At 37.1% G+C, this 27,051-nt stretch overlaps 1 protein-coding gene across 10 annotated transcripts in view; it reads right to left on the reverse strand.

The window, feature by feature from the left end:
• Positions 1-26,750, reverse strand: part of shep (RNA binding motif single stranded interacting protein alan shepard) — a 36,464-nt gene extending 9,714 nt beyond the window's left edge. For 2 of the 10 annotated variants that reach the window (XM_087411208.1, XM_087411207.1), the window contains exons 1-6: positions 25,909-26,747; positions 24,197-24,651; positions 7,384-7,878; positions 6,404-6,618; positions 5,924-5,982; positions 5,539-5,630 (exon numbers count right to left, since the gene is read on the reverse strand). In XM_087411208.1, coding sequence (XP_087267334.1) covers positions 5,539-5,630; positions 5,924-5,982; positions 6,404-6,618; positions 7,384-7,878; positions 24,197-24,250 — 915 coding nt within the window. In that variant the 5' untranslated portion in view covers positions 24,251-24,651; positions 25,909-26,747. Of the gene's footprint in view, positions 1-2,875; positions 2,936-5,478; positions 5,631-5,923; positions 5,983-6,403; positions 6,619-7,383; positions 7,879-24,196; positions 25,028-25,591; positions 25,860-25,908 lie in introns of those variants that run through there. The other 8 variants (XM_087411203.1, XM_087411209.1, XM_087411204.1 and 5 more) reach the window with 8 other exon arrangements.
• Between the last annotated feature and the right edge of the window lie 301 nt (positions 26,751-27,051).

Genomic DNA, 27,051 nt, shown 5'->3' on the forward strand with positions numbered 1-27,051 from the left:
AATATTAAGAGTAATCTGATAACAAATGAGTATGTTGCGACTGCGCAATTTTTTTGCTTAGTCTGGAACGTTAAAATGATATTCGCGAGTTTATCGAATGACGACTGAAATAATAATAACACATGGAAAAGTATTTTTTCAAATGTTATTTCTCAAAATAGCAACGAGACGTTTCTAACCGCGATAACGCGGACACGTGCGAAAAAATGAATCCAAATTCCGTACGCGTGAAAAGTATCGCTAGCCTCGTCGTAAATAGCACAACGTAAAACGTTTCTACCAACATTGACACTACGAGGAGACCATTAAGCAGTAATCGCCGTCTAAATTTCGAAGAAAGAGTGCAAAAATAGGGAACGAATGGGTACCGAATACCGGTATCGGAACGTGGAACCGACTGGACGATTATTTAGTCTCAATGTCGGAAGGTAAATCATGCTTCATGGCAATTACGTTACCACATTCTTGGTGGCTCTCTAAATTTGCTTGCTTCTAGGGATGCATACGATTCATCTCTTTCGACTAACGTACTTCTACCTCTAAAAATACGGCTTTTCGTTTTCCGCACGCAAAAGAACATGCTATGTAACGCGAGTATTAAATTATAAACCATATACACATACACATTACTGTACACGTTAAAATTCCGTAAAAAATCGAATTTTTGTCAAAAAATCGTGTCGTTTTTTTTTCATGATTCAGGATAAAAGTCCCAAGAAGTAGACACGACAGAGATAAGAGAAAATGCACGTAAATAAAATCAGACGTAAAAGTAGTCCGAACGAGGATGTAATACAAAACGAATAAAAGGATTAAACAGGAATATATAAAGGTATCGAATGTAATAAGATACAATGTACAAATATGAAAAAAAAATACAGATTATAGGAACTCTCTACTGCGATTCTTTCTACCAAAATTCTATTAATAGATTTTCTATTTAATTCATACAAGATAACGAGACAAATACGTCACCTATGCATATACTTTGTCGCGTTTTTTTCCTCGTAAGGCAGAATTGGACAAATTTTCCCGTGTATTGTGCACGTGAGGTGAAATTTGATGCGAAATGCTCGTTTGCGCAATGATAATCGTCTCGAGTTACCGTGGCGTTTCAAAATTTCGTGACGTATGTAACCGATGCACATTATAAATTTATCACAGTGTCGTAGAAAAAAAAAATTAAAGATACGCGGCCAAATTTCTACACACCGGCATTAAAAAAGATAATAATCAAGAATGGTACCTATATAACGTACATCTATCTTCACGTTTCTAATGTTATTTACATGTGTCGAAAATCGTCCTCATCGTTTTTTTACAAATAACCATTCAAAGCGGTAATAAAGAATAGGGTCAAGTAACATGTGACATTTCATTGGAAACAGAAAGAGAGAAAGAGAGAGAAAGAGAGAAAGATATAGAGAAAGAGAAGCATGATAAAGAAAAGCACAGGCATTTTTACGTATACATATATATATACATACATATATGTATATACAATTATATATTGTATATGAGTAATGAACAAATGTGGAGAAAGAGAGCAACTCTTGAAGAGTATAGTGTCGCACAAAACACATAATATATGTGAAGTATATGGACGTACATATACATGTGTTCATGCTCCGATTTTCTGTTTATTATGAGTTTCAGGAGAGTATAAGATAAATAGAACAAAGGAAGAAAAGGAGGGGAAAGAAAAGGAAAAAAAAAAGAAATGAAGAGAATGCAGAAAAAAGTAAAAACATATGTGTCTGAAGACTGATGAGATATTATGCACCCTCAAGCATATTTCGAGATCCACCACTTTTGTCAACGAACCAATCAAAAGTATTCTACGATTACTTGAGTATATACTTATACTTTACGACAATTTACTTCAATCTTGCGAATGCATTAAAACAAAAAAACAAATAATGAAAATATCATGATAATATAAGCCAAGCTGATGGCATTTTAATATATATGTATATACATACATACATACATACATACATACATACATACATACATACATACATACATACATACATACATACATACATACATACATACATACATACATACATACATACATACATACGTACGTACATACATACATACATACATACATACATATATATATATATATATGTATATATACATACATACATATGTATACGTGCATGGATATATCCACGTGCGCATATGTATGAGGATTGCCATGGAATGAGACAGTGTCGATTATTAACAAAGCGGAGCTTATTTGTTTTTCGAGTAAATGCGTGCAAATTCCAAGTCCATCGACTTTCCATTTCCATCGACAATTTTAATCGCACCGTCTTCCATTCCGCGACATCCTGGTATATATCAGATACAGTAGGAATTTGATTATATCGAATATTATTTGAGCAAACGTTTGATAATTCGAATAATATAGAGAAAATATGCAAATGTTCGAACGGACGTTTCCTCACAAAAGCGATCGTCCATAATCATTGACCGTTTTTTCTCACATCATTCGAATGATCGAATATTGGGTTAAATGATATTCAAATAATTGAATTCTGTTGCATTATGTCTTAATTGTACTTTTTATATTCCGATAGAACAGTTTATAAATTCGTAAAAAATATCTATGCTATCGGGAACTTTTCTATAAGATTCAACAGCTTGATTTATAATTGTCATTTTCTCTCGAGTAGTTTTATTCATTTTATCTGATTCCGATTGTTTCTTTTATTCCATTATCTACGGTTCTCTGTAATCCTTTGTAATAAACATCATTTTATATTTATATGATTATTATTTGTATGATTTACATAAAATAAATCGATTCTGTGATCGATTCTTTGATCTCTTTTTTTATGTAGTACAAGTAATGTTTAATTACCAAACTTGAAGTCCCGTTTTTTCTGAATCTTAAGACTGGCTCCCGAATGCACTTCGCAACCTGTAGGTGTGTATTTGATTAAAGTGTGTAATTAACGTTTCATTATATATTTGTATATAAGAGAAGTAAGACAAGTGTACGTGTGAATCCGACCCAACCAACACCCTTCGAGGAAAGACAACGCCTATATCCGAACATAACCGCGTAACCATACGATTATAGGATTTACCGAAAAATTATACTGTTTCGCTTTTAGTTATATCATATCGCATGCGATTGACATCATTATCATTATTTTACACAGCTGCTGGTCATCACACCCCGTGCTTTTTACCACGGTCAGCTTAAAGGAACTATTCCATTGGAGTTAGTCGTACAAGGACAAATAGTACAAACAGGCGGGAGGCCGATACTCTCTCGTTCGGCAGTGTGTGCTTTTTCTTTACTTATGGTTGTCTCGAGCAGAATCTAATGTAAGAGAACGTAAGACTGAAGCGACTGTCGCAAAGCAGAGTCAGGCGAAATGCAATCGAATCTTTGATCAGCTAATAAAATTAAATCAACATAATTATCAAGTAAATAATCGCGAATCATATCATCATTATTTTTTATCAAGAAAAAGAAATAGACGATCACACCGCCGAACACTGCTATCGAGTCGACATTGACAAATTTAATCTGATATTACGGTTTGAGATAATTACTTCTTTCTTTAAACTGCTAATATTACACGGAAACATAATAAACGTTACACAATATATTGATGTTACTATGCTAGAGCTACTACTGATACGTCGCTTATGCTGCCATACTTCAATATAACATTTTTCTTTTTTTCTTTTTTCTTTCGTTTTGTTGTCAAATCATTTAGCGAGCAAAGTCAAGCTCCAAGGGCGGTATTCATAGATGGAGATAATCTCATAAAATATTTTTTGTCTCTAATAGCAAACATATTTATAACTATACAGATTTAAACTTATAAATCCCTTAGCTGAGTTAAATTTCATAAATTATTTAAATAATCGTAATTATTAACTGAGCCACTCAGTCTCTTGTTTATTATATATTAATTACCGATTCAGTAAATAAGCTTCAAGTAAGTAATTAATTGGATTGCTTTGACATCTGCCAAATTATAATACAATTATAAATGCTATTTTTCATAATATATCAATATTGATTATACGTTACAAAAAAAAACAGATATCGATATAATAAGAAAAAAATGTTACATTAAATATATTATTCTATATAATTTATGGTTGAATCATTTATCAATTATTTGACGATATAATTTATATCATTTATCTATAAATCGAAGAATATTTAAAGCCTATAAGCTTTTAAAAAATGAAAAAAAAATGCATATTAGATAATTAGAAATTTATGAATCTCACAATCCTATATTAAATAATGACTATGAATACGACCTTACATGGATATCGACAGGTTATTGAATTTCCTTTGAGAGATTCGAAATTAATGCTGAAATTCGCAGAATGCAATTCTCATGACATGACGATTGTAGACATAATGTCGACATAGCATAGTATCGGCTGTATTTGTGGCCGAGGTATAGCAGCAAGCATCGATAAAGGTCTGGTAGGTAAGGTACGTAAGACAGAATAACAGACAAAGTATCAGAGAAAATTTCTAGATAAATGAAAAAGGCAGAGAGAAACAGAGACAGATTTTCGATGGAAAAAATATTATAGTCCCCGACATATAGAAAAATACACGCACAGAAAAATATTTATTGAAAATATATGCTTGTCGTTATAGAAAATATAAATTTTCTACCAAATTGTACGTATTAAATGTGTAATGATTTATGATTGTTTTTTATAACTTCTATTGGATACTTTGAATTATCTAAAATTACATATTCTCGCAAATTTTAATTTTATTAAATTTGAACGGAAATAAATGAAATCGTAAAATAATCGATGAAAAAAACATTTCATTTACATATTTTTCATTTATAGATAAGATATTTTTTCATTTATAATAAATCTTGTAGAATATATATGACATAGTAAAAACTGAATAAAATTTATTAATATAAATGCGCAAAGCAATACCTTGCCGTGCACGAAAACTTAACTTTAAAAATTACTCTTTAATAAACAAGAGTTTATTAAAATAGTAATATAAAGTAATCTAAAATTTAAAAATGATATATATATATGTAAATTGCAATTGATAGAAATACGCTAATATTTAAATAACAAATAATTTGTTTCGAACACTACAAGCACTAGAAGAGAAATCGATGTCGAAAAAGCGTCTTGTTTCACATCCGAATATACCCGTGAGATCTATCTTAATCGATTCTCCGACGAAATGGCTTCACAAATAAAACGGGGCGACGAAAAGATGAACGAAGAAACAGATGGACAATATAACAGAATGACAGAACAGAATAAAAAATGATACAGACAATAGAAAGAGAGAAAAAGGAAGAGAAGAGTGAAAGAGAGAAAGAAAGAAAGACAGAGAGAGAGACAGAGAGAGAGAGACAGAGAGAGAAAGAAAGAAAGAAAGAAAGAAAGAGAGAGAGAGAGAGAGAGAGAAAGAGAGGTTTACTGTTACTTTGGTATTACTCTGTACTTGCATGCACAACCACGTACACTGTCCAGTCTACGGAGCAACCAGATACCCACTTTCGCCATCTGCGCTTGGATGCCCTTGGCGACCAGTGCTTTCACAGCACCCTCTGCCGCCATCGGTGATTCGAAGTCTACAAATCCGTAACCTACAACACAATCATGACGGTGTAAACTCCTGCTGACAATTTTATCATGCATAAGAAATCGTAAAAGAGAATATTTTGTCTATCACATGTATTTATTATGATTTGAATAGAAATTCTCTATAAAAGTTCGCATAACTCTCATTGAAAGGTTATAAGATAAACATTTTGAAATAACAAACTTCGTATGTGAATTATAATATATATATATATATATATATATATATATATATATATATATATATATATATATAAATCCAAGAAATTAAAAAATATTGAGGGCGTGCATTAATTACCTTTACATTTGTTTGTATTTTTGTCTAAAATCGCCTTGGTGGAAGTTATAGTTCCGTACCTGCAAAAATATTGAGTTTTGGTCTGACGTATTTGCATTAATTTATACTTATAACTATGCAATTTCAAAAAATAATAAATTATTGATACGACTACTATAAACTAATATAATTGTCAAAAAGCAATAGTTGTATATACGATTTCAATTTCTATCTATAAGTATATTATGATAAATAACATTAATTTACATTTGGGATACTAGATAGCTCCCAACTGGCAGTGCCAGAACAATCATTTATCAATCAGATTCGGGTTTAATTCCCAAAATTGCTATCTGGTATATATGACATAAAGAACTTGGAATAACAAATTTTGACTCGTACAGTATACGACATAAATGTTAAAAGAAATTCATAATATTTATGTATTTCGTCATGATATACAAATATCTACTGTACGATCACGTGTATAACGTTACTTACTGAGAACACATGTTAACGAGGTCTTTGTCAGTCGTATTCTGGTTGAGGCCACGGATGTATAGATTCGTTTTAGACAGCTGCTCTGCTTGTTGACCCTGCATGGCATTGTTGCTGAGATTCGTGCTCATAGTCCCGCTTTGACTGCCAGTGGCACTACTGGAGCTGCTGTTAGTGTTTGCTGGAGATGAAGCTGTAGGCACCCGCTGTCCACCGTACTGTAAGCATCATCAATACTGTGTGATAACTGATGATGACTGATGTTCGAAAAGAGTCAAGAACAATTGACTTTACAAAGCCTATCGTTTTTATCGAATCGACTATCAGTTAATACAACATGTATTATCTTAAACTTGTGTTACTAAAGGCATATAAAAACTTCAGTAGCAAGATATAAAGAGAAAGAAAATCAACATTTTGAATTCACTACTACTTACGTTATTATTATCTTACATTTTCTATTGTATGATTAACCAATTCGCTTATTGCTTATGTCTTATTGCATTACGTTTTTCTGTATGCCAAGGATTATAGTCTTTACACGAATTTCTTTACACGAAGCATAAAAATTCCGCTATAAATCATATTATCATAATATAATCAATGATTTGCGTGCAATAAAAATATGAAATTAGTACTCTATAATCTTGGAAATTACTATTATTTTCATATTTAAGTAATAGGATTCATTTTCAAATGAATTTTGATAAGCAAGAATTATATACTGAAAATAAAAGCGCTATTTTTTTTATGTAAAAACGATTCCAAAGAAGTTACATAAATTTGTAAATGACATATTTCCTTCCTCAGTCCTTGTTTACAACAGTAAATTTGTAAATATCGCAGAGCATTAAACGTTTATCAAAGTGACCTACGTCTCGTTCCAGTTTTTGCGACTTTCCACTTGTCGCGTGACGGTCTTGGGTTTATTGTCATGGACAAAGTCAACGGAGAGATTGGAAAATACAGTAAATGCGACTTACCGTCGCGTGCTGCGCGTATGTGGCGGTGACGAAGGGATTAACGGATGCCGGTAGCTGCTGGGGACCACCACCGACCGCGGCGGCCGCCGCAGCCGCTGCTGCCGCACTTGGATAACGCGTATAAGGTGGATATGTGACTGCCGCTGCCGCCGCCGCGGCCGCAGCCGCATGAGACGGCGCCGTACTCCAGGCAGCCGGACCACCTCCGCCGCCACCGCCGCCGCTCGCGCGGTACTGCACCGGGTTGCCACCGCGCGGTCCACCGCCCGTGTTGCCCTTCAATCCGTGGCCACCGCCACCGCCACCGCCGCCACCACCGCCGCCGCCACCCGCGCCGGCTGCCGGTCCCACGCCGACGCCGCCTGCATTAGCGGCGCCGCCGCCGCCGCCGCCGCCGCCGCTACCACCACCGCCACCGCCTCCGCCGCCGCCTCCGGCACCGCCGGTGTTACCATTGTTGGCGCCTACATATGTCGGCCTCGGTCCATTCGTATTCTGAAAATCAGAAAGATCTCGGTTAAACGGACTCTGGGAGTCTTTCTCTTATTTTTTCATTGTTTTTAAGCAAACAATTTTATACATATATGACCTTTTTAATAACACGATAAAATATGTATTTATGGCAATGAAGAATTATTATTAGAAGTATAGAGTAAAGAAATGTGTAGGATTTAAAAAATTCAATTCAATGGGATTCTTTTCTACTCCTTTCAGATGAAATTGTAATTTATTAACACCGGAAAAAAAAATATATATATATATATATATTTATAATAAAATATATATATATATATATATATAATATAAAAAATATATATATATAAACATATATATTTATAATAAAAAATATATATATATTTATAAATAAATTAAAAATATATATATTTATAATCAAGTGCATAAAAATATACATCTTTACAAAGTTATTTTTAGAGTAGTAACGAAGAAATTATTTGAACAAAATAGCTTTCTAACAACAATTGACGATTGAAAGGAAAAAGAAAATCTAAACATAATCTATGATATCAGTTCTGGTGCAATGCCGTTGTTGAAATAACTCGTTAAGATCATCAAGTATCAAATACATATTACACGTCAATGTTTTTGTCTGCAAATTCTCTTGTTTGAGTTTCAACAGTTGGACAATAATGTGCTCTTATCGTAATAAGTTGATCGATTATTGTTGCTTAATTTATCTCTAGAAATAAAGAAATCATCTTCAAATTGTCGCTGTTTTTATATGATCAATTATCAGGAACAATAATTTAATGAGCATAATGTATTATTCTTTTTTTTTTATTAAAAAAAAATGTATGTAAAGTTATAGAACTTATAAATTCACAATCGTAAATATACGATTAATAAAAAAAGACAATTCGCTTTCAATTTTTTTCTCTCCTGACGTCACGGTCGATCGCAACTGCAGTGACCGGACCTTTAATATCGATGAAACCATTGCGTCAGTCTATCGATTTTCTTGAACGAAACGGCATACTATTTTAGAAAGCAATCGCGTTTCGCCAGCTCCATAGTTTCCCGCACACGTCGATAAGAAGAAGAGAGAAAGACTCTATCCGTTATCATTTATCAGTGACCTCGCGCGGTCACGCCTTTCCGATAACAAGAAAGAACGGCCGTTCTCTACCTCGCTTTCAGTCTTTTCGTCTTCAAATGCTTCATTTTCACGAGCATCGGGATATACCTTTCTAACAGCATTCAGGAGCGTTAGTATCAATCGCGTATCTATGTCGATGTCGCCAGTCCATCACTTATCACGCAACTTTTTTTTATATTTTCAACGTTACCTATATCTCCTTCAAAAAAAAGTAGTATTAAAACGAGATCTAGGTGAAATTGACTACAAAAAAAATATGTTATTTCATTTATATTTCTCCGAAGTTTGCTCCTTAAACAGACCTATGTCATTAATTGCTCGAAGAGTCGCGGTATGGCTCGATATTTTCATGGAAAAAAAGATCAATTCACAACGGCTAAAAATCTATGACTCAAAGTGCACTTCGGGACACCCTATGTATAGTTAGAATTCGTGACGCATCGGCGGAGCGATATAAAATCAGACAACGGGATGATTCGACTGTGGTAAGACCATCGAACAGTCACACGGCATGACGCAGCCCTCAGCAACGACGAAATGCACGATGTCGTATGATCCGGTTAGACAAAGGAAAGAGAGACAGACCGCCGACCGACCGACTGATCGACCGACCGGATGTCACTTCCTGCTCGCTTCGTCTGTCCCGCGCATCGTTCTAACGCGAACTCTACTCGTTCATTCCTTCTTCATCTCGCCCAGTCTTCAGTTCTCCTTTCCGAGCTCGCATTTTCGTCGCTTAGTGCAACGCTGCGTTATATCACCTTCATCGGTGTTTATCCGCATCTCAAGCTTGCATACAGAAAATTACATACTGATCGCAAGTACAATAATAATTACGTGTATCAAATATTTCGAAAAAGTTCATGTATCTACAAATCTGTCATAAATTCATCCCAAGCATCAAATTCCTAGTGAATTTAATCCTTCTGAATCAAGATTATTAAACTAAAACAAATTTGATGTGCTTACTATATAAAATATCTTCCTCGATCAATTTTATAACAATACGTGTGTTCTTCAGAGAAAATTAATTTTTGATTACTCCAAAAAGTAAAATAACTTACTTTTTTGTGTATCACAAGACAATATCAGGAAAATCAGCCAAAAATCATACAAATTTTTTTTCCACATCTATTGTATCTCGAGATAAATCAGTTTTTTCTTTGATGATATAACGTTTCTTGATGACTGTACATATATTGTAACAAAATTCGGGTCGCCTGCTGACCTTGCTTCTCATTATCGCACTTGCAAGCAGCCAGATCCGAGATATGTCTTGGATAAGAGGGCGGGGATTCCAACGACATACCGCTGCTCTATATCGGTTCCATTTTATAATACATCACTTATACCGTGAGATGAGAGAAATGAGCGAGCGCTTTTATCAAATCGGCATACGTTGGCGTGGCGTAGTCGCTAATTGGATGCGCTCCGCCAGCGTGAATCTCCCGCGCTTTCTTCTAAGGACGACGAGAGGGATAGATCCAGGATGTGCACCACATACCGGAGAAATATACCTACGGACACGTCACGCTCTATTAGCGGGCGGACACGCGCCCGTGATAACTTGGAATGTACATTTTCAGTCTTTCTTTACTGTTATTTTAGAGAAATTCCCATCACACATCTCTGGATTCTTCGTCAATTCAAGATATAATATACCGTATATACTAGAAATTTAAAATATAAAATCCAAATTATGTATATCTTTAATTAAAAGACGAGAGACGTCTATGTGTCATAAATAATAAATAACTTTTAGTAATTTCTAAGAGTTAATTAATTAATTAATTTTTTATTAAAAACATTTGCTGTTGAATATCACGCGTACAATTCCAACAATATTTTAATTATAAATAATAGGGAGCATAACATTAGATGTTTTAAACGCAAGTCATATATTTAGAATTATCATATAATAACGTAGACGTTTCGGTCAAGATTTGACCATCATCAGTACATAACAATGTCAAGATGTTAAATAAAGAAATACGTAAAAATTAAACGGTGAAAGCTAGTCAAAAAAGATGGTAAAATAATTTTACAATAGAATCTGGAAATTCCGTATTTTTCACACGAAGCTTCTTGTAATAAGGAATCTTAAACGTAATAGAAAATACTTCATAAACGATTGAATATTGTTCAACTTCAATTTCTGGACTTCAACTTACTCCGTTAACTCGTACCATAGCAATTGTAAAATTGTTTTATCATCTTTTTTGACTAGCTTTCATCGTTTAATTTTTATATATTTCTTTGTTTAACAAAACGTACAAAAAGAAGAACATAAAACCACAAGATATTTGTGATATTTAATATACAATTACATTAATAAAAAATTTTTTTAGACGTTTCGGCCACAATCTGACCATCTTCAGTAAAATAACAAATATCAGTAAAACGCAGAATTTATATAAATCTAACATTAAATTCAGCCGTCAAAAATATAAATATGTATAAACGTATTCTTTCATCTTGTAAAAATACATCATAAAACGTGGTTGCAGCGCCAATTATCATATCTTTATATTGTTATGACTTCCGTTTAAAACATCTAGTATTGTGACTGTATGCTCCCTATTATTTATATTTTGTATTTGTATTTTTAAGTCACCTTCAAACAATTTAAATATTTTAATTACTGCTCGCAGTTTTCATCATTAAAGTATCACTTACGATTGTAATTTATAATTTCTAAAAAAAAAAAAAAAAAAAAAAATCGCCGGCAACATCGTTCCCAGTGCAAAGATTAATCTTGTGAATATCGCGCGAGGGGATCGCGGACACCCGGTGTGTCGTCGCGTATTCCATCAAGGTGAAGAAACGGTATGCGCGGTATGCGCGCACTCGCGCGTACGAGAAGGAACTCTTTCGCGCGCAAGCAAGCAGATGTACAAATGGTCGCAGTCGCATCAACATTGCATTTTTTCGCAACTTAAGCTAACAACGCCGTACGCACGTCCGACGTACGTACGTTTAAACGACCAAACGAACGAACGTGTCAAAGAATTCAATTCGATTCGCGGTCAACAGAGCGCGTACCGATTTCCTTCCTTAATTGAATTCGAGAAAGCCGGAAGGTATCGGAATGCGTCAAAACGACAAAATCAAATCGTGTCGAATTATAAGCTCAATGTGAATTTATCGTATTTGTCTTCCGAATCGTCAAAGTTAATTCTTCGTCGGTTAAGGAGGCAAAAGTGGGCTGCATCAGGCACTCTCGCAAATGGCTAATAATTCACCGCCGTTTACATACGCACGGACACGTACGGACGCGTACGAACATCCGTCCTCGAAGGCGCACCGCTCGAGGCTCGTAATCGAATCGAGCCGAGCGAGAGTGTCGCGTCGCGTCGTCGTCGACGATGAGCGGCGTGCATCGTCGCCACGGGAAGGAAAGCTATGCACGTTGCCCGCGTTTCTCGAACGGCACGTACTATCTACGTGAGCGGTGGCATGAATGCGCGCGCGGCTGCTGCATTGGCCGCATATACGCAACTCGTAAAACGAGGCGAGAACAACGCAACGCGTAACACGAACGCAAGCGAATGCGACATTGATTAAGGCTACGTTCCAAAACTTCCTCTCCGAGGAAAATTTTACTCGAAATATATAGTACACGTAACGTATACTATAGCATATGTAGAGTAAAATCTTCCTCGGAGAGGAAGTTTTGAAACGTAGCCTAGAACGAACGATCGATCGATCGATCGATGGAATTGGGGACAACAATTAATCCTTCTAACGATTCTTAAAACAATTTTCTCTTGAAAATAATTAACGACATTAATGTCGATGAAAGCTTTCAACAAAAGTGCCATTTCCAATGATCAGTAAACAACTATTAGTATCTACAATATTTCAAGCTTTCTTCTATTTTCTAAATCTATTTTTTAGAGTGAATGTTATTCTAAAGAGTCAAGTCTCATTCTTAAAGAAAAATGAACCACTCTTTTTCAAGACTGAATCAATTTTCAATTTTTTTCTGGAGAATTAGAAAAAGATTAAGAGTTGAACCGAGATTAAAGTCAATCCGTGTACGTAAAAATCTTCTTACTCTTGCAAATAGTGGCAATTTTAAATGCGTATTAGTGCATCGTTTTTTTTTAATCCAAAATGTCCTATGTAACGATAGAAAAGTGAAAACCTATATCAGCCTGCTAATAATTAACTTGTATAATAAAAATGCGTTTACACATATAAATTACTTAGCGAGATCCATTTAGAGTTCCGTCAGTTTACCATTATTCAAAAATACTGTTCGAAAGAAACTAAAAAAATCATACGTATATCGGTAATTTGTACAAAATATTTTAATATTGCGAAATTTCAATTGAAACTTCAACAATAAATCACAAACTTTACGAAATTAAGAATTAATACGTACACTCTCTGTTTCAGTGCAGCGATACACCTTTCTAATAAGTTTAGAAAAGCTCGTCTAATGCCCGTTTCTACCAATGTGGTAGAAACTTTAATTTTAATCTCGGTTCAATAATCTCTTCATCTTTTTCTAATTCTAAGAATTAGAAAAAGATGAATAGTAAGTTGAACCAAGATTAAAGTTAATTTACATTGGTAGAAACGAGCATAAGAGAGTAGAGAAAAAAGGAAACAAACAGGGCTGACCGGCTGACTGCCTGGGCGTCTCGGATTTGACACCCTTTATCCGAGTTTAGGCTGGCGACGGATATTATTAGCCGGCGGTCGCATGCTTCCGTCTTCTTATAGCGCACAGGGGACAATGCTGGCGAGAAGAGATATGGGTAATGCGACTGAGTACGTGCTTTCGTCGATTTTGCAGAAACCGGTAGCTGAAACCGAGATGATTACAAGTTCGGATTTCAGTGATACGTCGAGGATCAAGGTTGCTATAAATTATTTAGAAAGATTTTTCAAGATTCATACCGCACGCGATCACATAAATTTATGACCTTAATTTTAACAATTTGACGAGTCTTTTCCTTATAAAAAATATCGAAACATAAACGATTTGCGAATTGATGATAAATAATCAGCTTTCTATAAAGTTTACTTTAGAATTACTAGATAATATATTTCTCAAGATTTTAATAAATTTTAATAGAACTTTCTAATCTAATAATATCCACAATTTCATCGAGTCAGCATCACTCTAAATGCATTGATTTATAGTAATTGACTTAATTTTATTGATTTATCGTGATGCTGGTATAATATAGATACATATATTTATAACTTGATATTAATATGTTAATATAATTATAAATTTTTATTAATATATATATAAACTGATAAATTTAATAAATATATCTTTATCATAATAAGTGTGCTTTATAACAATTTACATGCTTGAAGAACTTTTAGTTTTTGTTAGAGAAAATATTTACGAAAATAGCATTGGGAACAATTCCAGAAAGATCAGGTAGGCTAAAAGGACCACTATTTTTGTGAGTATGCAAACGACGTATTGTTGTATGAATTGGACCCTACAATCCCTGTGGTGCGAATTTCTAAGCATAGTCAATCAGCCTGTCACATTAGTTTAGTAATACTATCGTTACTTCCGTCATATTGTTGATCAATCTATTTCCTCGTTGCGACTTGAGAACTGTAAATCCGAAACTTGCAAACAGAATATGAAAACAACAGGTCCGGCATAGATATTTGATCAATAACAAATTATTTCATTTTTATAATTAAAATCACATTATTGTTAATTATAAATACGATTGTCTACATTGCTATTATAATTTTCGTCATTTTATCATTAAAAATTAGATTTAATTATTTGCTATGTCTTGTTTTTTATCCAATTCTAATTTGCTATTCTAATTTAACTTTTTCCAAGTTTTAAATCAAAATTAATTTTTCTTCTATAAATATATTAACAATGTTAAAAATATATTTATCATCAAAAAATAATATATTTTGTCAATTAAAAAATGTTTCTCTTATAGAAAATGCTACTTTTTGTTTAACAATCGCAAATTAATGAGCGATAAAAAATTTCTGCATCAGAAATGCAGACAATAAAATTCGAGCTCGTATTGCATATCAATGGCCAATTATAGCATTCCGATGTATATACAGGGCAGTATACCTACATAAATACATATGAAATCAACTCCAATAGAAAGTCTGAAAGACAAAAAATAAATTTTTCTTGCATTATTACAATTTACATGAATTAGCATGTAGCGACTATGCGAATTTATTAGCTCGTATGATCTAATGTTATTAGTACAATGCGGCAAACATGATAACTCAATTGATATGTCGTGAATATTTTTAGGTTTTGAATATACATTTTATCTATATCTATACAAGACGGTAACATATTATCAAAAATTTATTTTATATTACAATTACAATATTTATCTAAATTACTCATTTTGTTACTTACATATGCTATCGAAATATGCACAATGATAAATAATTAATTTATATGCTTATAATCTTGCATCTTGCATAAACAATTATTCTGATAATTTTATGATTATGTGCATTTTATGAGTAATGTATAATTATCCCTATATAAGAACATATAGTATATTTATTTGCACAATATAATTCTGTTACTATAAATAAATATAATTGGATTGAAGAGAGATATCAATTTTTAAACTTTTTAGTCCATTACACATATTTTTCAGTATTTAAAAAAAAATTTATTTTCTTTCAATATCAAATTAGATTGATACTTAATAATCTATACAGTTAAACTTGGACAATCAGTTTTCTGTCGAATGAATCATGCAGCTATAGCGTCATGAATCATCATATAGTATCATTATATTGTGAGCGAAATTCTCAATGCACAAATACGTGCATATTTTTATATAATATCTAACAAGATTTTCAAAAAATATCTCTAGTTGTACGAAAGATTACAACATTTTTGTTACTTCTTAGCGTATATTTTGAAATAATTCTCTTAATAACCAGAATAGCATTAATTGAAAGTAAGAAAGAGTACAAAATATTTCTATATGATTGAATAGAATTGTTCTTTTCACTATAGACAAGTTTCACCCGATGCAGTAGAATAAAAAGTGCTGCTTCTCGTATTAGATGATATAATGAAGATGCATGCAGACAAACAGACGATGGACCTTGACTGCGTGTATCTAGGCCGGAGGCCTCTCTCTCTCTCTCTAATCTCAGACCTAGATCGTCTCGATCGCAACAATACCGAAGAGAGAATCCTTATCCAGCTGAGACGCGACGCTAAATTTTCCTCAATTTTCACGAAAAGGAAGCGCAAATATTGTATTATCGAAAGATTACACTGAAAACACTTCCAGTTATTTCATCCATTTTTTCCACAAAATACAACATAAATATCACATCCATTAAAAAAAAATTCTTTTTAAATCGACAAGACTTTGATAATCGTAACACTTTGCTCATTAAATCAAACAATTCTTTCTCACCGTATTTTCTTATGCTTTTTTTTTGGTACTGACGTAAATATTTCGCCTGTCTGAATGAATAAAAAGATCTTACGAAAATTTTAAAATATCTATCTTATCAATTTTGCATATACATTCTGCACAGCTTCTTCAAAATATCTCGAGTATAAATAATATAAATAACATAATCTCCTGAATAATTAATAAACTATAGTTATTAATAATGTCGAAATATCCTGATTCTTTGAAATCGGGCGAATATCACAGCGTCGTATTGTGTGGTCAGATAGCTTCGATTTTCTTCACGAGTGTTTTAGCAACGACGGCACGTTAGAAAGGCCACGGCGCATCGGATAGACGAACGGACGGACGAACGGACGGACGGACGGACGGACGACCTTGACACCGGCAACGGCGGCAACCGGCGTCGTCATCGGGTACCGTTGTGCACCGCGTGCCGCCGGCCGGTAAACTTCGTGAATGGCGACCGTCGAGGAGGTGAAACGAGGCGCTGAGGCCGCCCGAGTATGCAGGTGGAAACGATAAAGGTGCTCACACATTCGCGCGATCTCAAGGTTCAGTTACATCGCGAGATTGCAGTTTGTACTTTATACCCATGCAGAAAACAATAGAAAAAAATCACTCGCGAGTAAGATCAGAAATGATCTTCAAACACTGAAAAAAAAAAACCTTAGAAAATTAGAATTTTTTTCAGCGTTTTTCCTTTTGTATATTATAACAATCTAATCGATACTTTCCTCAAGGAAAAAATACTTTCTAAATGACTAAGGCATGTTTGGCGATATTCAATATCTTTAGAATAATTTTTTTCGAAAGGCAGACTTAAAAAAAATGTATTATCTTGTTTTTACGCAAAGGATCTTCCTTTGTTCATCGTAACATTCACCAGCACTAATTGCATAATTATGCATAAGCACGTATTTTTCAAGGACTTTTTTTCTTCTTAAGTTTCGTAAATCGACAGATCGCAGCACGGATACTCCACCGGAGAGAGTTTGCCAAAAACTGAAAAATCAGTGTCAGGAGAGGCACTGTCGACTAGTGTAAGATATTGTTCACGGTGCGGAAAAGGATGGCGGACAGTGAGGGGGTTGCGTCAGAAGAAGGGTGTGCGGTAGGGTGCAGAATAGGCGTAGAAAGGATGATATCGATTAACTACGGCGGTCGGCGCGATGCCGAAAGGACGAGTTCTCCTTCTCTTTCCACCGGAAATCTCTCTTCGATCTTGTTAATCTCGTTTTCGCGCGCCTTCCGGTCTCGAAATAATCCCCGGTCGAACGCGATAGGGCGTGGAACGGCAGCAAGAGGGTGAAATGATAATGACACTAATGCGATCCGTGATTGTCCCGCGGCGACAACGGGACTTTCCTTTCCTGGGAAACGTGGTTCCTTCAAAAGTGTCATGCTGAAAAGCTATTCCAATCTTTTGCTCATTAGTTATTATTCTCATGTTAACGCTTATTAAATATTATGTACTTATTTGATGAATATCGATTCATTTTTTTCTTATTAACCTTATTTACTTGTTACTCGTTAATTAAATTTATTATTTATAATCAAATGATTAATGTCCAAGTACTGTAAGAGCGATTAAAGTGTAAGGAAATCATTACATTTGTCTCTCTGTATATAAAAGAGATTAGAACTGATGTGAATTAGTTTAATCATCGCCTTCAATCACGATGGTGTTAAATTCTAATAGGAAATAGAGATAGGCGCAGATGTATAATATATACTAAGTCGCGATACTCGATAACCGAGGTATGGCTTCGGTTTTGTTTTCGCTCCAGTGCCCACGGCAAAAACTTCGGTTCGCCACAAAAACAAAGTGAAAAAGAGAAGTTTTGCGGTGTGCGCCGTGTCGTTCACTCGATGCAGTGGCTAGAATGCGTCGTAACTGTCAACAACATAAGCATTTGAGAGGTCTGAAGTCTGTATTACTCGTCTATTACCTTATAAACGTTACGAAAATATTATTATTTGATACTAATTTTATCATCAGAAGAAATGCAAAAAAGGTAAAAAACAAAATAAGAAATATAAGAAGGAATATTAAATATTTAATGTTAAAAGCATCATAATTTTTAAATGTGGAGCAATACATTTCGCGATGGAGAGAAAACCCGTATATTCGCACTTCACCTTTACTGATAAATGTATGCGCATTTAATGATAAAAGGTATAATTACGGACCAATATGAACAGCCCGGATTTTCTCTCTTTTTTGTTTAGTGAAAACTTACTAAAATTCAATGAATTCTTTAAAATGAATTTCTTATATAAAATGTCTTACATTGTGGAATATTATCAGGAAAAAAACCGAGGAAATATCCGTTTTATAGAACCGACTTCTATAATCAAGAAATAATTAATTCATCAATGCTTTTCCGAGAATCTCTTGTAATCTAAGAAAATTGCATCGAAAAATAATGTTATCTCTACGAATTATTTTCACAGTTTATGCACGACACGAGATATTACGGATATATTTCATATTTATATAAAATTAATTTTTAAATTAAGAATATAAGTTCAATTCTTTTTCGAATCTACGTGTAATTTTTCAATTCACGCGTGTATCGTAAGTATAGTCGATATCATATATCATAATGTGTTCTTTATCATATTACTTCAGATTACAAAGTGCAATCGAACATTGTGACGCGCAATGAATAGAGATTAAACGACGCATCGACCTGCTTGAAGAATCGCTCCTTGGGAATCTTGATTAAATATTTGACGAGCAGAGTTTAAAGTACAAAAAGATGGCTACCATCTTTGATTATCCCCCCCCCCCCGGCAGTTTCATCGCTCGTCACGCCATGATTATGCAGTTCGACAAAAAAATCCACAATAAAACAAAGTGTGAATCAATCACGCTGAACGCATTTGTATGCGCACGCTTAAACAACGACAATAACGAACGATTCTCCAGCACGTTCGATTTGCAGTTCGACCAGGAAATCTCGCGCAATATCGAACTTGATGAAATGAAAAAAAAAAAAAAAAGCACTTTTCAAATTTCACGCAACAGGAAAGATGCAAAAATATGTAAATATGGCGAAAAAATGTAGACAATTTAATAAAAACATCATATTAAAAAATTCCAATTAAAAAAAATTGTATTATGAGATAAACACTTTTGAAAATTATCTAGAAATCGAGAGAAGTTAACTTTTATAAAAATGTTCTCGCGGCAAATAAACTTCCAATCATTAAACGCAACTGTACGATTATTACTTATCATCACTGTGTATTAGAACACGATAAAAAAATATCGCATAGCGACAGTGACGCGCTGTGAGAAGATTGGAAAATTGAGGAGATAACAGTCCCGTTGTGTCGACGAGTAACTTGGAAAGACATTAGCTCGTCGTTAAGCGACTTTCAAACCCGAAGGAAATCCGCGCGCGTTCGCTTTCTCTTTATCTCACGAGTTTATTTAGTCAAAGTGCGATTGTATTATCAGCACTTTCGATAAGGACACAAACAAAATAGGTACACGGTTATCTGTCTTAAAAAAAAAAAAGCGATAAAAAGAAAGACAGGATTTTTTTTATACTGGTATGCGATCGATCTTATCAGACGATTCTTCGAACCTCAACGTGATTCCGATGACAATCGATTACCGTGAATTCGAAGAAGCAAAATGCATTTACGATAACGTTTCTTCTTTCCTTCGTATACATAGATGTATAGTCCACTCATGGACAGAATTTTAAATTCTGATATTGCTTTGTCTCACTAATGTTATCTGTTTAAAATGTTTTAAAGCAGAACCTATTCTCCTTTATAAAATACAGGATCCAACACTTCTGTACACCAGCAATATTTTTACCGTTTTACACAGAATTAATTCTCGGAATTGTTGGATTAATAAGATCTTGTATCACGGAGCCCTTAACATTCGCACGTTTACACATGCATGTATGCGTACGCGTTACAAAGTGCAAGGTGCATGTCCGATATCGTGATGCGATGCTCATTAATTGCATATTATCTCGCGGCAATTAATGCGTGATCTAGCCAATTACGAGCGAACAAGGTGCGAAAAGATTTAATTACTCGACGCGTTTTTCGCATTTCTCACGGAAAATTATTTCGTCATCATCACAGTTTCACGATTAATTTCTAAATGCATATATTACTTGATTATAAATTATTTTTTGCGAGTGTTAAATTATTATTAAAGTCTCGTATTGCATCATAAATAGCGATTCTCTTTGCATCAATGTTTAATTACGACTTTTTTTTTTATTACATACGCTACGGATTCGCTTTATTTACATACATTGCGGATATTACGGAGAAAAAAAATCATAATGATAGCAACTATGAAAGTAACAATTATGCAAGTTTTATATCTAGAATTAATACATATTGTAGTTGAGTAAACTATTATATGTCTGCAATAATTATAAAATAATTTATTACGTATAATTTATTACGTAAATTATTTACGTTAATTCTACATATAAAACTTACCTAATTGTCATCTTTAGTTGCTACTATTATTTTCTGAGTTTACGTATGTATTTAAAAACTAAATCTCGCATGCACCTCCATTAAGCAGAATCAAATTAGCAAAATTAAATTAGATCTGTTGAAATATTTAGTACAGCGCAAAGCATAATGGAAACGTCAAATCACCCGGTATAAGAATCGCCCAATTATCGCACCACGATAAAAAAAAAAGCGCGCATAAAAGAAAATCTCAATCTCAGACAGTGCTCGTTGCGAGAGATGAACAGCTGTTTTGTACAATGACTCCTCCCGACGACACCGATCACGGTAAAGTAACTTGAACCCGTTCATCGTGCTCGATAACCTCTCCTCTCCTCGATGACGACGATGACAGTTGCGTTAAACAAGGGTAAACTTTGTGCGCCATTTCCACGATACTCTATTATTAAAAACGCATAATAATGCGCTTTGAAATATCATCAATATGTAAAAATCTTTGCAAAAATTAAAATAGATTATTGATAAATTAATTAACGATAAGGTTGTATGTTTCTTTCTTCAAATCTGACTAAGCCAACTTGAAAATTTTGAAGTACTTGAAGAATTGAACTCCTACATTTCTAAAGATTCTCTTTTAATAAGAATAAAAGAACATTTTTTTCAAACTAAGACGACAAAGTCTTTTGACTTTCCTCCAATTTTTGGGATCGACTTCTGAGTTTTTAAAGGATTAATTACTGACCCCGCAAGGGACAGTGGGATGCCCATTGAATTTCTAGCATTTGGCGTCTCAGGTTCCAAACTAAAATTAGCAACTTGTACAACTGAGAGAACGTCGTTGCAACTTGCAGCACCGTACTATCCGTCGCCGAATTCCTACTCTCGTCTAGCGAGACGCATGCCTTTCTAGACATCTTTTTCGACCCCGACTGTCCCCTCTTCCCTCGCTCTGTTCTCAACGAGTTCGTTCTAACGCTCACTTCGCGAAATTACCTTGCCATGAATGTTATAGGCCGTATTTTTTTAAATACCATAACGCTTACACCTCACGTTGCTAATTCCACGACTTTGTCTCTCACTTTTGTTCATAAAATGTGAGAAACAAGAGATATATTTAGCTAAACTTGTACTAGTCCTTGAATCGTCGCAGGAATGAATAGATTGATGAATAGTTTGACAGATTGTATTATATTTGTTTCTCCGAGAGAAAAAAATTCAAAGATTTAGCCATTACAAACTGAAAGCCTTGAAATATTTGGGACCCTATTAAAACAAATGTAAAAAAAATGCTTTTAAAAAAAAAAACTGTGAAAAATTGGAAAAATTGTCTTTCGACAACTTTATCAGCTGGACACATCTTTAATTTTCTTAAAACCTCTTCAAGATGTCTAACACATTTTTCCTGAAGTGTATAATATAAAAATAGCTTTAATTAATGTACAGCTTATAAAGAACATTCATTTATACTACGTGTTATTTTATAACACTAGCTATTCTCATAAATATATATTGATATACAATAAAAATATGCCAACATATATTATTGTATCCATTGCTTCATAAGAAACGTTTCGATTTAAAGGTCAATGTTTTTGCTTATGTAGTTCGTTTAACATTTCACAATTTATATCAGTAACATATTTTCGATAATAACAACGTGCTTGCTGATTGTAGAACTTAAAAGTAAAGTTTTTATCAGTCTACTTAGAAAATGGAATAAAAATAGAATGTTCTTTGTCGAAGAGAAGAATGTTCCCATTTCCGGTCATTTTTCAGAAAAGTAGATAAAGATTGGAGAACCTTGATTCTCAGTGGGGCTTAATGAACTCGTGTGCAATCTTAACCAATATAACACGATACAAACAAATACCAGACTCGTTTCTCATCTTGAAAGAGATTTACCGTAAATTCTAAATAATGTATTAAACTTGAGAAACAAATAAAATACTCCAAATGAAATATCTGAACGAATAATATATCAGCCGTCTGTCTGTCGAGTGTGTAGAACCGCGTTAACTCGTAGGATTACGAGAAAAAGGGGAAATATGTGGCCGAAAGGAACTCGGGACGGATCGAGTGTTCGCGAGAGCGAAAGAGGAGCGCGGCGGAGAGAAAAAGAGAAAACGCAAAGCGGATAGCATGGAGCAACGGGGGGAGGGTTACGGCAGACATAGTGAGACGGTCGAAAGAGGTACGGATGGACGGACGGACGAACGAACGTCCTGGCGGGGGAGACAGAGAGAGAGAGAGAGAGAGAGAGAGAGAGAGAGAGAAAGAGACGACTGGGTGGGGCAGCAGCCAGACGCCCCGCGGCAAACTGTCAAACTACAGCGGCGGTTCCGCAAGCCGTCCCTCCGTCCTCTCGTCGCCCGTCGTCCGTCGACCGCCCCCATGATTAAAACTCGCCATGGCTTTTCCGCGACTACGCGTGTGCGCGCGCGCGCACACGCGAATGTTCCTCGATACTCTCTGGTGGAGACACGAGCAAGCGCCCGCGTGCGGAAACGCGACTTTGAGAAAGCATATCATGGGAGAAGGAAGAGATAAGAGGAGGGAGAAGGAAAGAATAGAAGATAAGTTAGGTTAGGTTAGGCGCTCCTTTACCTACGATATATCATGCTTCTGCATTCCGAATTTATTTGGGAATAGAAGTCAAGCCCCCGGATTCGATCCTGCTACGCTTACGCGTATAAGAAATATCTTGAATGGAAAAAAAATATACATATTCTTATTACTTTTCATAGAAACGAGAAGCAGAAATGAAAACAAATGCCAAGGTAACTGGACAATAAGTCGTGATATCGCGTTCCTTGGAGGTCAGAAGTCCATTAGGTAAACGTGCGTAAAGCAAGTATTTTCCTAGAATTGTGACGATACATTCTACAAAGGAACCAACAGTCCTTTTGGGTATGGGAAGGTCCTTCGGACTCTCGGAGGAGATCCAAATAAATGTACAGAAAGATATCGAGCCATTTGCACAAACTATGGAATACGGAGGCGATAGCGACGAGAAACAGGAGAGAAGGATGGTGAGGGATACAAAGCGCGAACACACGGGGCATCGTGAGTTCGCGTCGCACGCCACGTTAGCACGCGCTCGCGCGCACGACGGAGCTGCGCGAAGTAAGCGGCGAGTTGCACGCGCACTGCGCACCCGCCGTCGCCGTCGCCGTCGATCGGCTGAGAGGGTTCAAGGAAGAGAGAGATAAAGAGAACGAGCGTATGCGTGCATATTTGTGTGTGTGTGTGTGTGTGTGTGTGTGTGATGCGCGCACGCGCGCGTGTGCGTGTATGTCACAGAGGACAATCATATACTTACCATCATTTTATAATTGATCTTCCGCGCGGCCACGTTTTCCATTCTCACAGACATGGTCGCGATATGGCTGTACCGTAGGAAGTAGAGGAATCCGTCACGTCACCGGTGGACGATAGAAGCTACTCCAGCCGCCGATGAGAATAATAACAATAACAAAATACGCCGGCGCGACGGTGCGCAGCCTAAAAACCACCGTCAGCCGTCGCCGCCGGTCGCTTTCGCGCCGCCACTCTGGTTCCTTCACCTCCTCCTCCTCCTCCTCCTCCTTTTTTACCTCCCGCACAGCCGTCGCTTCCTCCTCCTCCTCCTCCTCCGCCTCCTCCGCCTCCGCCTCTTCCACTCGTTCGTCGGCGTTTCCTCGTTCTCGCCGTTCCGCGGCCGACGACGTTGTCACTTGCCGCACTGCAACACCGCGCGACGAGTTTCCTCGCTCACCGCCGGCACTGATGGGACAACTGAGCAGAGAAAAATTACACACTGTAGCGCACTCGCACGACACGGCACGACACGACACGGCACGATACGGTACGGCACGTACAGACAGACAGACAGATGACCAAAACGCAAATTCGTGCACTCTTTCGATCGGCCGCACGGTGGAAACTGAAGCAAAGCGAAGAGTGAGAGAAAGAAAGGGAATATACGTGTGTGAGGCCGGCGACGTAGTGTAAGAATACCGGGCGAGACGCTGCTGCTTGCTCGGCGTGCAGCGACGAGGGATGGCCCAATGAGGGGCGTAGGAGGGGGTGGAGAGGGTAGGGACTGATCGTACCGTGCTGTACCGTACCGTACTGTACTGTACTGTACTGTACTGTACTGTACTGTACTGTACTGTACTGTACTGTACTGTACTGTACTCTACTGTACTCTACCGTACCGTATCGTACCGTATCGTACCTCTACTTTTAACGGCCTAGTCACCGTCGTTATTGTTATTATTGTTGTCGTTGTCGTCACTGTGCTCGTCACGAAATCCGACGTGATGATAAATCACTTTACGCTGTTGAATAGAGAAAGAGCGAACGTATGTACGGTTAGAGACGAAGAAGAATGCGGGAGAGGGGAAGGATAGAAAGAGAGATACGTTAGCGAAATTATGGAATAAGAAGCGAGATAGGATAACGAGAGGGAGAGAAAGGGAGAGGAGAGAGAGAGAGAGAGAGAGAGAGAGAGAGAGAGAAAGGAGGGGGAAGGGAATTCAAGAGAAAGAGGCCGCTGCCGAGCCGATGGCGATGCGAGCGACGACGGATGTCAAGAGGGTGTGTCGTGATCGTGTGGAGCGCACTTTTCACCACACTTGTAACGCTTTTAAATTACCGCACGGCACGCACCGGCGGCCGGTTAGTCGGTTGGTCGGTCTGTCGGTCGTGCCGTACACTCTCGCCGCTTGCGCACCTTTTTCCGCGTACTCGACGACGACGCCGTCGTTGATTTTTCTCTCGTTACTCTACACACGGTACGAAATGAACGATCGAACGGACAAATGCACGCCACACATGCATCAGCATGCACGCACTGCACTCACCCGACCAGGGTTTTCCCGAAGAGGAAAAGAAAGAGAGAAAAGAAAAGAGAGTGAAAAAGAGCGCACGCTGCTGCGCCGCGTTGCGCCGCTCCGCGAAACGGAGAGATACGACTAACAGCGGCGCCGCGCAACCGACCGACCGTAAAAACTGCACCGAGTGTAGATCGGCCGCCGCTTACGCGCTTACTCGTTTCAAGCGCGATGCCGTTGCTGCCGTTGCTGCCGTTGCTGCCGTTACTGCTGCCGCTGCCGTTGCAATTACGGTTGTCGCCGCTGCTCGACCGCTACCGACTACTGTCGCCGAATCTCGAAGGCGGCGTCGCGTCGGCACGAAACCGCTGTAGATCGCCGACGAGACAATCCTCCGAATTTCTCTCCTAATGGCTCCGTTCTCGTGGAGAACGAAATCAGCGGGGCGACCTCCTCGCGCCTCGCTCACTCTCGGCGTTGCCGTCGCCGTCGTCGTCGTCGTCACGACAATCACCCAACTAAACTACTAGCCGTTGCTTCACACACGCGCACCACACACATACATACACATACGCACACACAACGGCCGCTCCTCTTTTTTCTCTAATACTCCTCTGCCGCTTCTTCCTCCTCGTTCACTTCTTCAGTTCTTCCTCCGTCTTCGTCTCGTTTTCCCGCGCACCACGAATCTCTATCTCGAATCTCGCTACCTCTTCCACGGTAGAACGGCTCTTTCCTTTCCTATCTCAACGGTCGTACGAATTACACCGCGTGCCTCGCGGGGTGAGAGCACACACTTACTTTTTAATTTACGGCGCGTTATTACAAAAATAGAACTTGCGTGTAGAACGTGTAATATGGAGCGTTTGGAGTGTCTTTCTTTCTCTCTCTCTCTCTCCTCCGTGTTTCCCTTAAATAAGATTAATGTACAATTGGTTAATTGTTACTATAGGAAACATTTAATGTGTGTGTTGTCTTGTAGGTAGAGACTAAGCTACTGCCCGGCGAGGTGCGCCCATCTTGCCCGAAACTGAGGGTAGTCGCCGATAAGCGGCGCTGCAGTCGGCCGCACCAAACGATGGGGCTCCGGCGGCCGCGCCTGTCTGCGTTGCCGCCACTCAACACACGCGCGAGACTCGGCGTCGCTTCGGTCGACGTCGGTCGCGAGCGAGAGGGAGCGAACGCTCGTGTCGTCGACGCGACGAAGACGGCCGATTCAACGAGCGCACGATTACAACGAAACGAGACACGAGAGAAGGATCGGACGAACCGGTGACGCGACCACGCCGGCGAGTTTCGATGTGCTGCAGTTGGCAGTAGTGCGAAACGCACGGAGCGCCGCGGCAGCGGTGGATTGCCG

Source organism: Acromyrmex echinatior, chromosome 11, assembly GCF_024713525.1.
Source record: "Acromyrmex echinatior isolate Ae372 chromosome 11, ASM2471352v2, whole genome shotgun sequence".
Lineage (NCBI taxonomy): Eukaryota > Metazoa > Arthropoda > Insecta > Hymenoptera > Formicidae > Acromyrmex > Acromyrmex echinatior.